Raw genomic sequence first — 15841 nt, forward strand, 5'->3', positions numbered from 1 at the left:
ATCTCTAAAACAATAGCACTGAATCAAATGGAAATTATACCTTCACCTCAGCAGAAGGGCATCATATTATTAGCTAATTATCAGTTCAATACATATAATGAATTGGCTACTCCTACCGCTATTATATTATATTAAATGGGGAAAAATAATTTTCTTTTAGCCCCCTCTTCTAAGATATTAGAAGCACAGCTCAAAGTGGGTGCTGCATGGGGGTCTTCTTTAAATTTCTACTATGGACGTCTCTCAATTGTTTCAAGAAGCCATCACCAAAGGCGATCCATAACCATTTCTATGTGCCTTTTGCCATCTCCATGCAGTCTGTAAGCTCTGTTGGAGATCAGTGTGTTGTGCTGTCCAGTTCAGCTGAAGCCTAATCTTTGTTGGGTCACTAAAAACTTCAGCATAATCACCAGGTCGGCGAGGTAAATAGTCGACTTTGATGTTCACACCAGTTGCTTTCTTACACGCCTCCACAAATTCCTTGACGGATCTACCTGATGATGAGGGCCAATTGAAAAATAAAAAATGAACGCGATAAAGGGAAGAAATAAATAAAAGAATCAATTGATGTTCAAATTTGCCACACCTTTTCCGGTACCAACATTGTAGATCCCAACCTTTCCAGGCATTGCCTTTTCTAGGGCCTTCACATGAGCATCAACAAGATCGGTAACATCAATATAATCTCGAATACAAGTGCCATCATGTGTTTTGTAGTCTGTTCCTTTAACCTGTAGAGGAATGGTAACACCAGATCAATGGAAGTAAGAAATCTATATCCATGGATGCAGGAAAAAGGATGTATCGTTGTATTCGTTTTCAGATATGTCAGATTGATCATATACGGAAGAAGGTAGACATGGGAAAGAATTCATCTCTGGTTTATGAACGTCTCCCAGACAAATTACATAAATATACACACCGAGGTCATGCACAACAAATAGCAGCATAGCCGTGATATACTCGGCAAGAAAGGTGCAATTCAGGGAATATAAAGAACTACCTTCAAGCCAGGAATAATACCATGAGCTGCATCGAAACAAGCACCAGAAATTCGTCCATGCTCACGCAGTTCAGGTCTGGGAGCCTCACCTAATCTACCATCGGGATCTGAACCAATCACATTGAAGTATCTGGAAGTCATTCACAAGAAAGATGCATCAATAAGCAACCACTGGAAGAGACAATTCCTCATTATCAAATATTCAAATTCCAAAGCCCCCCCTTTTCAAGAGTTTAAAAATAAGTCATCTGGCATTGTGTGTGCATGTTCTAAAATTTGGCCTGCACATGCTTGTGTTTAGCAAGGCAGCTCACATATCAATATGTGAGCAGTTAGCCTTGGACTTTACGGCAGACTTGGACCGGGCCTAACTTTTGCTGCCGACATCCGATAGAGACCCACGATAGCTTTTCGGAAAGGAAATTCCGAGACGCACGACTTTCAAAAGTATGACGAGGGCCGTAGGCCTGTCACAAAGTTCGACATGAAAATTCTATCGTTTAGGGGGTCAATTTTGCAGTTTAATTATTTTTTTAGATATTTTGAATATTTTCGTAATTTTGCATATTAAAGTTTTATTTCTATTATAAATAGCCTCTCTTGGCTATTAGAAAGACACTTTTTTAAGGAATTTCAATAAAACTTTTAATCTTTCATCCTATCTTTTCTCTTATTTTATCTTAGCCAAACGATATTGATTGAAACTACTGACGGAATCTAAATAGTCCTTTATCAGATTGGTATCAGAGCAAAGTTCGGCCATGGCAGATAACCAAGAGGCGCGACTTGCTGCGATTGAGGCATCCTTGGCAGAATTGAGGGAGATGATCGGACAACTAACCCTGCAGCAGGGAATCCCCCAACCCGCCGCCGCCGCACATCCCCATGTGGCCGCCAATCCTGTGGTCATCAATCCTATGCCTGCAAATCCCCAACAGAACTATCAGGAAGGTTACAGGATCAAGGTAGACCTTCAAAACTTTTCTGGTTCGTTAGATGTTGAATCTGTTCTTGATTGGCTGGCAGAGGTTGAACGCTTCTTTGAAATTATGAACGTGGAAGAGGAGCGCAAGGTTCCAATTGTGGCCTATAAGTTGAAAGGGGGTGCAGCAGCCTGGTGGAATTCGATTCAAAACGAACGCTATCGGAAGAGGCTGGAGCCCATACGAAACTGGGTGCTGATGAAGCAGATGTTTGAACAACGGTTCTTGCCTAGCGATCACGCTCAGGTCTTATATAACCGGTATCATGACTGTGTACAAGGGAACCGAAGGGTGGATGAGTATACCGAGGAGTTTTTAAGGCTGCAAGCGAGATGTGAGAATGAGGCCCAACAGGTTGCTCATTATCAGAGGGGGCTGAATCACGAAATTCGTTGTATGATGGGAGTAGCAGCGATTTTCACCTTGGCAGACGCTATTGAGATGGCAAAAAGGGCAGAAGAGCGTGTTGATTGGCAGCCACGACCGCAGCAGTACAACCGAAATTTCAATTACAGAAATTCTGGTTCAACAGGGACGCAGCAATATAGAGGCAACTACAGCGGGCAGCCTTCTAAGGTTGTAAACTCTAGCAACCCTCCAAATACCATGGAAGAAAGGAGAGACAGTAAGGGCAAGGCAGTCACTATTACAACAGACAAAGGAGGCAGGACCAATCCTTATCAGAAGCCAACGGGAGACATATGTTACCGGTGCAGACAATCTGGTCATCGATCGAATAATTGTCCAGAACGTAAAGGAGTTAATATTGACCGCCAGCAGGTTAATATAGTTGAGCAGGTGGCTGAAACTGACGAGGAAGAGAATGACGATGACGGATCTATTGCTGGTTCTGAAGATGGAGAGGTCACCTATGTGATGAAAAAGATCTTATGCTCAACAAAACAGGAGGACGAGACACAAAGGAGGAAGATTTTCCAGGTAAAGTGTCGAGTAGGAGAGGCAATTTGCAGGCTAATTATAGATAGCTGCAGTTGTGAGAATCTGATAGCTAAGCAGTTGGTGGAAAAATTACAGTTGCCTACACAGCCCCACCCCTCACCATACAAAGTCGGATGGATTAAGGAAGGACCGACAATTGAGGTCAACAGAATCTGCAGCGTGCCTATCTCGATCGGTAAATCTTATACTGAACCTGTTAATTGTGATGTTGTGGATATGGATTGCTGTGGCATTTTGCTAGGTTGCCTGTGGCAATTCGACGTTGATGCTTTGCATAAAGGGAAGGAGAATTCATATATGTTCACGTGAAATCAAAAGAAGATTACTATCTTGCCTTCCGGTTCTGCGAAACATTCTAAGGTGGAAGGGAAGCATACTGTTGCTGTTTCTACGGGAGTGCAGAAGCTATCAGGCGCAGTTGAGAAATCTAGAGGCACACTAGCTTTATTGGTGAGAGCAAAAGGTATAATGGAGGATGCACCATCTTTACCACCGCCCGTCGAAGAGTTGTTGAAGGAGTTTCCTAAGATAATGGAGGAATCATCCAAGCTTCCACCCCTGCGGGATATCCAACATCAGATTGATCTCATTCCTGGATCAAAATTACCGAATCTGCCTCATTACAAGATGAGTCCAAAGGAGAGTGAAATCCTCCAAGAACAGGTGGAAGAATTACTGAAGAAGGGGAATATTCGGGAGAGCATTAGCCCCTGCGGAGTACCTGCCCTATTAGTTCCAAAGAAAGATGGGACTTGGAAAATGTGCGTGGATAGCAGGGCCATCAATAAAATTACAGTTCAATATCGATTTCCTATCCCACGATTGGATGACATGCTGGATCAGCTATCTGGGGCTAAAGTCTTTTCTAAAATCGACCTCAAAAGTGGCTATCACCAAGTTCGGATCAAGGAGGGAGATGAATGGAAGACTGCCTTCAAGACTAAGGAAGGCTTGTATGAGTGGCTGGTTATACCCTTTGGTTTAACAAATGCACCTAGCACTTTTATGCGACTCATGAACCAGGTTTTGCGTCCTTTCTTATGCAAAATTCTTACGCAAATTTGTGATTGTTTATTTTGATGACATTTTGATATTTAGTCGCAGTGAGGAAGAACATCTACAGCATCTCCGTCAAGTCATGATGGCCCTACAAGAAAGTGAGCTGATTATTAATCTTAAGAAGTGCATCTATATGACGGAGCGCGTTCTGTTCCTGGGATTCGTTGTTAGTGCAGAATGGATACATGTTGATGAGACGAAGGTAGAAGCAATACGGAATTGGCCCATCCCCAAAACTATTTATGAAGTTCACAGCTTTCATGGCCTTGCCACTTTCTACCGACGGTTTATCAGAAATTTCAGCAGCATCATTACCCCTATCACAGATTGCTTGAAGAAAGAGAGAGTGCAGAAATTTGCATGGACTGAAGCTGCCAACAAGAGCTTTGAAGATATTAAAGATAAGCTTACTTTTGCCCCTATTCTTGCTCTACCTGATTTTGATAAACTGTTTGAGATTGAATGTGATGCTTGTGGAGTTGGGATTGGAGGAGTATTGTCACAGCCTAAAAGGCCTATTGCCTTCTTTAGTGAGAAACTGAATGAAGCTGGAAAGAAGTGGTCTACTTATGAGCCGGAACTATATGCAGTATTTCAGGCTTTTAAAACTTGGGAGCAATATTTGATGGGATGAGAATTTATTATTCACACAGATCATCAGTCTCTGATCCATTTTAAAACTCAAAAACATGTGAATAAGATGCATGCCCAATTGACAGCTTACTTTGGAGCCTTTTATTATGTCATCAAACATAAGGCTGGCCATAGTAATAAGGTGGCAGATGCTTTAAGTAGGAGGGCTGCTCTGTTGATTACAGTTAATCAGGAGGTTGTAGATTTTGAATTCCTGAAGGATTTGTATGCTACAGATGATGATTTTGCTGATATATGGGCTAGAGTCCAGACCCACCAGCCTACTGATGGGTTCTTGAGACACGATGACTTTCTTTTTAAAGATAACAAGTTATGCATCCCTCGATCTTCCTTGCGGGAAAAGTTGATTCGCGAGATCCATGGAGGAGGTTTGAGTGGTCATTTGGGGCATGACAAGACTATTGCTGGGTTGGAGGAGCGTTTTTACTGGCCTCAATTAAAAAAGGATACAGGTCGGATGGTTCAGAAGTGCCCAGTGTGTCAAACTCAGAAGGGACATTCGCAGAATACAGGCTTATACACTCCACTGCCTATTCCAGCCCATCCTTGGGAGGACTTGTCTATGGATTTTGTTCTTGGTCTTCCACGTACTCAACGTGGATCTGATTCCATTTTTGTTGTTGTTGACAGGTTCTCTAAAATGGCGCATTTCATTCCCTGTAAGAAAACTAATGATGCTTCTCATGTAGCAAAACTGTTTTTCCAGGAGATTGTTCGCTTACATGGTGTCCCCAAGACCATTACTTCTGACAGAGATGTGAAGTTTCTAGCTCACTTCTGGATGACTTTATGGAAACGTTTTGGGACTGAACTGCGATACAGCAGTGCTGCCCATCCCCAAACTGATGGACAAACTGAAGTCGTGAACCGAACGCTTGACAATCTTCTACGCTGCATCTGCAGTAACAAGAAAACTGCTTGGGATCTTGCTCTTGCCCAAGCAGAATTTACTTACAACAGTGCAATTCACAGCTCCACAAAAATGTCACCATTTGCTATTGTGTACAGGAAAGTCCCAGCGCATACAGTTGATCTTATCGCACTTCCCACAGGTTATCACAACAGTCTTGCAGCAAGCAACCTGGCAAAGCAGCACGTGGATATTTTCAAGCAAGTACAACAATGCTTTACGAAAGCCAATGATAAATATAAAGCTACAGCTGATAAATATAGGCGTTTCAAATCTATCAATGTCGGTGATCAAGTTATGGTGTATTTACGCAAGGAACGTGGTGGACAGAAAAAGCTGGACGCCAAGAAGATTGGTCCATTCCGGATCATTCAGAAGATTAATGACAATGCCTATGTTCTTGACCTCCCACATGAGATGAAAATTTCCAAGACGTTTAACGTGACAAATCTATTTCAGTACTATCCTGCTGAAGACAACTCGAGGTCGAGTTCTTTACAAGTGGAAGGGAATGATATGGAGCAGTTAGCCTTGGACTTTATGGCAGACTTGGACCGGGCCTAACTTTTGCTGCCGACATCCGATAGAGACCCACGATAGCTTTTCGAAAAGGAAATTTTGAGACGCACGACTTTCAAAAGTGTGACGAGGGCCGTAGGCCTTTCACAAAGTTCGTCACAAAGTTCGACATGGAAATTCATCATTTAGGGGGTCAATTTTGCAGTTTAATTATTTTTTTAGATATTTTGGATATTTTCGTAATTTTGCATATTAGGGTTTTATTTCTATTATAAATAGCCTCCCTTGGCTATTAGAAAGGCACTTTTCAATCTTTGAGGAATTTCAATAAGACTTTTAGTCTTTCATCCTATCTTTTCTCTTATTTCGTCTTAGCCAAACGATATTGGTTGAAACTCCTGACGGAGTCTAAATAGTCCTTTTTATCACATATGCTTTGCAAAAAGTTGCAGTTGGCAAAATAAAGGGCCAAATACAGCATAAGCAGTAATATTCAATTCTAACAATCTGAAGTGGATACCTTTCCAGAATGCTGTGTTTGCATAATCCACAAACAAAAAAGAAAAAGAAAAAAAAGGTCCCAGACTTGATCAACTCAAATAGATAAATAAAAAAATCATATGTTCTGAGTCCTGATTTAAGAAATTTCATGTGGCTTTCAGAAAGGAGAAAATTTTCTGCCAAAACCAGGTTTTGATGATAAACAATGATTAAGGCTTCATTTTGTTTGCGGAAAATAACTTGTATTTGAAAAATATTTTCCAATGAAATAATTTATTTTCTATGTTTAATTTTAATTTAAAAAATAGAATACATTACCAAATTTATATATGGAGATCTTAATAAGATGCTCAAAATGAGAAAACTGACTTAATTTGAAAAAAGAATGTCATTTTCTTAAAATGATTTAATTTTTCCTTTCATCAGAAAAATATTTTCCATTGACTAAAATTTTAAAATGCCCCAAACATTAGAAAATGTGGAAAATGTTTTGGTGGAAAATATTTTCAATGATAAAAATAGAGCCTAACCTTAGAAATACGTTTCCTAATGCTGCAAATACATTTATGAGCAGTTACATAACTGCGTAGCTGTGTGGCCAAAAAGTGAATGGTGGGAAGTGAAAACCACCCAATAGAGTCATTGAAGGGCAAGAACAGAAGTCAATGGGTTAAATACCAATTTGGATCCCCACCACTAATTTCTAGTGGTGTTTTAGGAATTCAAGATACTAAACTGCGGCCACTCTTAATGCAATTCTTGCAATCATAAGCTAAGCTAAAATAATAAAACAGAATGCAAAAACCTGTGAAAGGTTTTTCAGAAAGGTTGACGACATGAAACTATAAAAAGGTTACTTGTAAGAGTAACAGTTAAAGAAAAAAGTTTCAAAAACTAACGCAGTTTATCAAATAGAATCTACAGAAACACCAACCTTAGTATCATAATTGCCATGTTAGAATTTTTAGAAAAATCCAGGATGATGTCTTCTGCCATCTTCTTAGCTTTTCCATATGGATTAATTGGGATCTGAGATGATGCAGGAATACATATCAGCCATTTAGCAATAAAATACTATGCAGAATCCAAGCATGTAATTCTAAAATTTTCTAGACATGAATTAAAATTTAAATTAAGCAAATCATACTGACTAGTTAACATATAATCAAGTCTCTCAGCCATAACCTGTGGAGTATCTTCAGTAATGGGCATTTTCTCAGGCTCTCCATATGTTGCACACGTACTTGAATATATCAAAGTCTTCACATCATGTGCAGCCATCGATTCCAGGACTACCAAGGTGTTCGATGTAATGTTGTGATAGTACCTTTGTAACAAGAAAAGGAACATCACGATAAGTAACAGGCTATTCATTAAGTTTGGGTAATAAAGAAGCAATGGTTTTTTCATTCGAATATGATTCAAAACAAACAATAATAACATGAAAATTATAGAATAATTCTCAAGGCTTCAATTTTTATGTCAATAAAAAAAAAGAATTAGAAAGCAATTTTTCTATGCTCTATAGCTTCCAATTGATTTTTCCATAATTCTAAAGAGTCAACAAAAATGAATGCAGGATTCAATCAGGGAGAGTCTACATGAACTTAGTTTTTTCCTAACTTATGTGCAGAATGTTTACTAATATACTTGTAGAATGTAGCTACTGACGTACTGATATTAGATAAGATGGAGAAGATATTCTCAAAAAGCAGCATATCACTTGAGTGCCACTGATCTGCAGGGCTATATTATTGGAGACAGTAACAGAAAAGGATGGGCTCAATGTGGTAGTGATGATGAAAATGCTAAGGTGACTGCTTATTAGCTTTTTTTTTTTTTTTTACAGAAAAGAAAATTAAGAAAAGCCTAAATATCACCAATGGCTAAAAATATTTGTCTTCTACGACAATAATACATATTTTAGTACCCAATGGCTAATGTGTCCTTCTGTACTTGTCAACAAACCTAAATATCACCATTACCAGCATCAGAGGTCATTTCTTTCTGTATTATTTTAACTTCATTCACCCTCAAAAAGAAAAGCCTCTAGTCTCCAATACAAGCATAAGACAGCTCTAAGAAGGAAAACACCAAGAAAATTTTAAGTTATTAGCCGCCGCCACCATCAAATCATTAGCTTAAGTTCCTATGTTCAAACTTCTTCCACCAAATTCCTAAAATTTGAAACTAAGTTTTGGGGAAACCTTACTCAGTTATTCATTATTACTACCATCACCACATGCAAAATAAACAAATTGCCGCAAGCTTAAAAGTGAATAATTTTGTATCTGAGTTCAACAGAAATTTTTAACAGGCCTGCGTCACACTACCAACAAAACTTACTTAAGAGGATCCATGGTGCTTTCCCCAACATATGCAACAGCAGCAAAATGCATCACAGCATCAAACGCATTTTCTGAGAATATTTTGTTAACCTGAAAATTTTAGTGAAGGAAACAAGCATACACACAAGAAAAGTTTTATCATACTATAAATGCCACAACAAGGATACAGATGTTGCATCCCCCAAATCAGCGTATATGAACTGTAGCCTCCCAGGTTCTGGAAATAATTCTTGTAGAACTTTGACAGCACCAATATTTCCCCGTGAGAGGTTATCCTGTCAACATTATCAGCCTTTTCTTTAATAGATCCATAATAGTAAGTACTTAGCATTGCAGATCTATAAGAGACACAATAGAAACTTTTTCTATGGCATAAAATGAACATACCACTATGGTTACCCTGTAACCATCCTTCAGAAGCCGCATTGCAGCATGTGAACCAATATAGCCAGCACCACCGGTCACAAGCACATGAATTACCCCTTCTTCATGCAATGAGAACTGAAGAACAGCCGACCAAAAAATGAGCATGTTATAAATTACCATAGAACTGCAATAAATTGCTGTAATAAGCAATTGCAACAAAGCACAAGAAAAAGGGAAGAGAATTCTCGCTTGACATGCAACTGTTTACACTTCAATTTCTAATGTTTTCCCAACGTTTAGGAAGAGAGCCAATGTTTATAAAAAAAAAAAAGTAGCAAAAATATACTATAATCAACAGCCCATATCATCATTCTTCAATTGTTGAAGTTAAGAAAGTAAGACAATTAATTCATATTTTGACACAAGAATAGCATAGCGCTCATGGATAATGGTATCATGCACGCCCTATGGGTCCACAAGGATGTATAAACGCCAATTCTTCCAATCTCAAAACAACAAAAAAAAAAAACAGATAGAATTCTATGAACAAGCAAGACCTAAGCAATCAGGATCTGCTTTACAATATTAATGTTGACTCTATTAGAGCGAAGCATTTAATCTCTGGATAAAAGTTGAACATAGAGCCAACAAATTACCGGGCTTGGGGTATTGAATGTTGGGGATTGTTTGAGCATAATAATGCACAAGGCTGTGAGGAAAGCAGCCAAAAGAATCTTCCCTGCATAATTACCCTTCCTTTTAGGGTCTGCATAATCCAGGCCTGCAACAGGAGATACACAAAACACTAATTCAATCCTGAAAGCAGCTACGCTTAACACATAACTCAAGCAGTATATTCAAAATTAAGCAAAATCCACATGAAATCAAATGCCAACCAAAAAGTATTATATAAATAACAAAAGAGCAAAGAAGAGTAATATTAAATTCCATAGGTAGAAGAAAGCAGACCTCCAAGAGGCATAGACCTGTTGGACCTTGGCTGATTTCTGGTCCTGCCAACGTTTAGCATTTGGCGAATCTCTACAACGCTAATATCTTCAACAGGATTCTGAATTACACTTCTTTATGATGATCAATAAAGTTCCTTCCAAAATTTTCTTTTTCTGCAAGAATCTGCTGCAACGAAAAGCAAGCAATAAACAATCATCAATTCTGAAATAGACTTGAAAACAATTAGAATAAGAGAATTATAATTTATTTTTTGCAAACATATATATATATAATAAGGTAAAATCAGAACTAAGAGAAAGTATGGCTGGGCCATATATTAGCAATGTAAAAGAAAAGAGAACCAAAAGCCTAATTCCAGAAAGTATCAAAATTTATACAACAGAAATAGAAGAAAAAACTCAAAATTTTAGTTTTGATAGTGAGAGAGAGCAAGAGGTGGAGAGGAAGGAGAGTTTGAAGATCAAAGAGATCACAAAAGCCATCTGAGAGCAAATTTAGCCGTTAATAATTATCTGTCGGTGCATGTCTGCTCAGAGAAAAAGAAACTGCAAGCGATCAGGTTTTAGCAAATAAATAAAAAAACAGGAAGAGAAGGAGAGGAACAGACCAAATCCATTTTTTTTTAAAAAAAAAAAATCAAAATTCCCAAGATCTAAAACCACCCATCTCAAAATTACCATGGAAAAACAAGGCTACCAGGACCCCTTGACAAACCCAGGAAGAAAAATGAGAATGATAAGTGCCTGGTCCTAGGAATGTGTTAAGACCAGAGAAACTTGAAACTGTCAAAACATGAAATTAACCAAAAAAAAAAATTATTGCAAAACAAAGCACCTGAATATGCAGGACAATAATCACACTTCGCAGATAATGAAAAGCTGAGAGAAAAATGATTTACCAAGAATCACAAGATCCACACATGCCATTTACATAAACAACGATATGCAGAGCACCCATCACAGCAACGCACATAAATACACACAAAATACAGAAGCCAGAGCCCAAAACCCAAATTAAAAATAAAAAAATTACCCGCGACGATCGGAAACGTAAAGAGAGAGGGAGGGAAAGAAATGAACTTTTAAGAATTTAATTCAAAAGAGGCACAGGGAGAGAGAGAGAGAGAGAGAGAGAGAGAGAGAGGACGTACGTAAGCACGACAATGTAAAAAAGACAGATTGAGGTCCGATGGTGTCGTGAGAGAGTATGTTTGAATATGAAGGAGAGAGAGAGAGAGAGAGAGAGTCGAAACAGGCGGAGAAGTCTCTGTGCGCCCATTTTGACAAAGCGCGGAGAGAACACGAAAGAAAAATAAATTTTTTTAAGACTTTTTTATTTTTAGTTTTTTATTATTATTTATATGTTTAGGCCGCAGTCCAATTTGACTCCGCCAGACCATCACTAACCTGTGACCGTATAATTTTTATGGATGATTACCTGCGCAGCTGGATTGTGTTGCTTGCAGATAATTTTTACCTGTGTTGATTTTTCATCCTGAGGCGGCGAAGGTGGAGTTCGTGTTGGTTCTTTATATCGATATCAAAAGGGTGTACTCTAGGCAATTTTTCTAGGTCTTTTAGTTGATTATTTATTGTTATTAGATATTAGATTAAGCTCACGACATTAAAAAAAAATAAGCAAAGAAAAAAAGAGAGTAGGAGAAGAAAAACAAGTGAAGGAGCAGCACGTAGTATAGCGTTGTTTATTGTTGAGCACGGATTACCACTCCTCATCGGTGAACCTGAGAGAGGGCTTACATGTTCATGACCTTCTTCTTACGAATGGCGGTGTACTGCTTTTGGCGATGGGTAAGGTTTCCATGATAGTTTAGTTTTTTTTTTTTTTTTTTTTTTAATCTTTAGGCTAAGAGACTTGGATGGGTATGTAAAGTCTTTTAACTCTAACCCAAAGTTATACAATGCACTCTCTTTTTCTTCTTAAAAAAAAATTTAAAAATAAATAGTATTTAACCAATCATTTAATTCTACCGCCATCAAATAGAATATTTGTAAAAATTAAATTTAAATTTAATAATTATTATTAAAATAAAAGTCTAACAGGTTAGTTTTATATATTTTAATTAATAATTTTTTACGTAAAAAATTTAATTTTTTAAAATATATTTAAATTTAAATTTTTAAATGAAAATATTTGAAAAAAAAATTACAAATAAATAAAATTTGTACTCGCAATAGACATTTTTGTCTATTAAAGGTTTTGTCTGTTGAACCTCAGTACGTGTCCATTTCCCAACAAATGCCCATTGACGCGTCTTCATTTTCCTTTTCTTTTTGCCCTTTTATTTTTTTTTTTTGACATGGGTGGCGTTATTCCTACGACGTCGTGTATCGATACCACGCTTAAGAAGACGATTCTATCCTTGTTTTTTTCATTAGCAATGAGTATGACACCTCTTTCCTTTAAAATTTCAAAATTTTTATATTATTTAATTAAAAATTAAAATATTTACTTGAAAATAAATATACGATTAATAATTTCAGATAGTTAATGGATAATATAAAATAAGCAGACAAAGCCTTTATATCTATATAGAAATATATAGTTTAATTAATCATCTCATTAGCTTTTGAAAAATGGAAAAAATATATTCTGTACGTACCGAATGGCTATATTAAATCAATAATTATAAATACTCATCTCACCAGTGTTAAAAACTTTGAATTCAAGTAAGCTTCAACATTAATTTGTGTCATATTCCACTGCCACTCTCATTGCATAGCATAGCTAGCCTATTTATATAGTCCATTTAAAGGAATGAAATATTTTAGGTCAATAAACTCTATTTTATTTATTAATTTATCAGAAAAGTGTCGTTTTATCATTAAACAGAAAATTACAAATCAAATAAGGAAAAAAAAATATTTTACTTGTAAAATAATTATATCTAAGTCAGAATTATCAATATTTATTGCCATTATAAATATTAATATAGCTCATTTGGACATACTTGAAAAATATAACTCTTCAACCTATAGATGATTGGAAAAAATTATGTAGGAAACTCAAATAAAATAAATCAATAGAAAAATAAAAAATATTAAAAGTAAAAAACAATACAAAATTTATCAATTAAACTATGAAAAAAGCTATTAGTCTAGTTATTAATATTTTAAATACCAACCACTAATTTACGGAATGTTTATCAAAGAAATTTTATAATTATTATTTTTTATAGTAAGAAAAAAATAATAGAATGGGTAAAATAATAAAAAGAGAGTAGGTGATGTTTATGTTTATAAACACAAATTAATCCATTGCTAAAATTTAGAAAGAAAAAGGAGATTTTTTTCCATTCAATAATTATCAATAAATTTAAATTTTGTTAATAAATTTATTGTTAAGTAAAAAATGGCGAATTTTAGAAAAGAAACACATAAATTTTTATCTAAATTTAGAATCGAATTTACTGAAAAATTCAAATTTTTAGTATTTTTTATTAATTTATAAATTTTTAATATTTTTTTATTAATTTATAAATTTAATGGAAAAAAAATAGATTTTCAATTTCATTGTTACTAAATAGATTTAAAATCTATTAGTAATTTTAACACTTTTTTAAAAATAATTGAGTGATTAAAGTTTGTTGATAATTATAAACAAATTTGAATAAGTTAATAAATTCTAATACCAATTATTTTTAAAATTTATAAATTAGGTTTTAAAAACAGTTAATAATACCAATTGATTTTAAATTTGGTTGGTAAATTTAACATAGTTTTTAATTGCTTAGAAACCAATAGAATGTTTGAATAAATAGTTGTTATAACTTACTATAGCTAAAAAATTATATATTTATAATTTAGGTGTAAGTATAATTATCGAGATATATTAAATATAAATAAAGCCGACGAGTAAATCAATTCTAAATATATATATTTAGTGAGTAAAATCTTTATATTTATCTGCTAGATTTCTTAATGTTAAAAAAAATTATTTTTTGAAAAGGCATTTTCCACAGTTAAATAAATTGAATTTTTAAATTGTACAAAATGGTAGCTAGAGAATAAAAGTCACTTTAGAGATAAATATAATATAATTAAAGAACTTTAAGAATTTATAAATTAGATTATAAAAATTTTAATTTTAAAGAATATCATTTTCGAAAATGCTATTAATGTAATATCATTAAAACATGGGTAAGAACCTTAGTTGAGGCACCTATTTGACGATTTTTTTGATATATTTTATCTGTCTTATAAATTTTATTTATTATATAAATTAGAAAATAATAATTATTTTAAAAATAAAATATATCAATAAATTTAATTTCAGTCCAATAAATTTTAGAAATATCTATATTTTTATTTCATTTATTCAAGAAAAAAAAGCCTCTGTATTTTCTATTAATAACATTGTAATGTATTTGATAGTTTTTCTATCCCATCTCCTCTTCATAAAATTTTAAAATAAAAATATTTATTGAGAAAAAAGAAGAATTATTTTTTTAAATCCCTGAAACATCATATATACCACAATCAAGTAAATATCTTTCCAGTTTTAATTGCTCACACATGTTCATATAAAAATAAAAATTCTCATTTATACGCATAAATACTATTTTAAAAAAAATTATTTAAATCAAATATGCATAAGATTTTAAAATAAAATAATAACGAATCACTCAAAATCTTATATATTTATATTACGAATCCATATAAATTAAACCTAAATAAAAATTATCCATCTTTCCAATAATGCATGTATCCTAGATGTAGCATTTGTAAACGATAGGCTAGTCAACTTGATCTACATTTTCTTTTAACAACTTGATCTAGAAATTTATAATAAGGAAATTGTTTCTTTTCCACATAGATAATAGATAAGTTAGGCCTGTAGGAAATATTATTAAGAAGAATAAATGAGTTAGGTTTTGGGATTGAAAAAAAAAAGGTTTATTGTTTACAGGAGAATTTATGTTTAATTTTATTTAACGATTAAAATTAATAGAATAATTAATTAGTAGATTTTTTAATATTTTAAAAATATTTTAATATATTTTTTTAAAATTGGGTATTAATTAATAAATTTATTTATATAATAAAATTTAAATAATAATTTTTTTTAAAAAAAATTGTCATGTTTTGTATAACCTACTTGGTTGAGTTTTGTGTTTGTAGTTCATTGATTGATAAGTTTAGCTAAGGAATAACTCATTCAACACCCAAAAATTAGACCTTTCCAATCTACTTTTCTTTATAAAAAAAATTGACTAAATTCGGTGTATGTAATAAAACTGAATTTAAATAAAAATTGCTCTACTCAAAAGGTCTAAATAAAGATATATAGGAGCCATGGCTTAAGGCTTAAAGTAGCTTTATGTGAAAAATCCCTTTTAAAAGATAACAACTGCTTGCTGAGATTTTCGGTAAAGACAAAAAGGAAAGATTGAATTCTCAAGATACTTGCACTTTCTGACGAGCAAATAATGGGTTAAATTTTCAAACTAAAACATCAAATCAAATCCAATTAATTTTTTAGACAGTTAATTTAATGTAATCAAATTGAAATAATAATAATAATTTAGGAAATTTATAATAATGATTTT

At 34.3% G+C, this 15841-nt stretch overlaps 1 protein-coding gene across 4 annotated transcripts; it reads right to left on the minus strand.

Annotated features, from left to right (window-relative positions):
* Positions 1-19: 19 nt before the first annotated feature.
* Positions 20-11572, minus strand: LOC110616649 (UDP-arabinose 4-epimerase 1). 4 transcript variants are annotated; one of them, XM_021759082.2, is made up of 11 exons: positions 11426-11572; positions 10273-10437; positions 9960-10084; positions 9325-9438; positions 9105-9212; positions 8936-9027; positions 7775-7916; positions 7524-7618; positions 1004-1133; positions 587-731; positions 20-494 (listed from the first exon to the last, which is right to left on the minus strand). In XM_021759082.2, the coding sequence occupies exons 2-11, from the start codon at positions 10331-10333 to the stop codon at positions 253-255; spliced, it is 1254 nt and encodes a 417-aa protein (XP_021614774.1). In that variant the 5' UTR covers positions 10334-10437; positions 11426-11572; the 3' UTR covers positions 20-252. The 4 variants fall into 4 exon arrangements, with proteins under 4 accessions (XP_021614774.1, XP_021614777.1, XP_021614776.1 ...); XM_021759085.2 differs by having other exon boundaries at positions 10273-10440; positions 11426-11562; XM_021759084.2 differs by having other exon boundaries at positions 11308-11450.
* Positions 11573-15841: the final 4269 nt, after the last annotated feature.

This window comes from Manihot esculenta, chromosome 6 (genome assembly GCF_001659605.2).
Source record: "Manihot esculenta cultivar AM560-2 chromosome 6, M.esculenta_v8, whole genome shotgun sequence".
Classification (NCBI taxonomy): domain Eukaryota; kingdom Viridiplantae; phylum Streptophyta; class Magnoliopsida; order Malpighiales; family Euphorbiaceae; genus Manihot; species Manihot esculenta.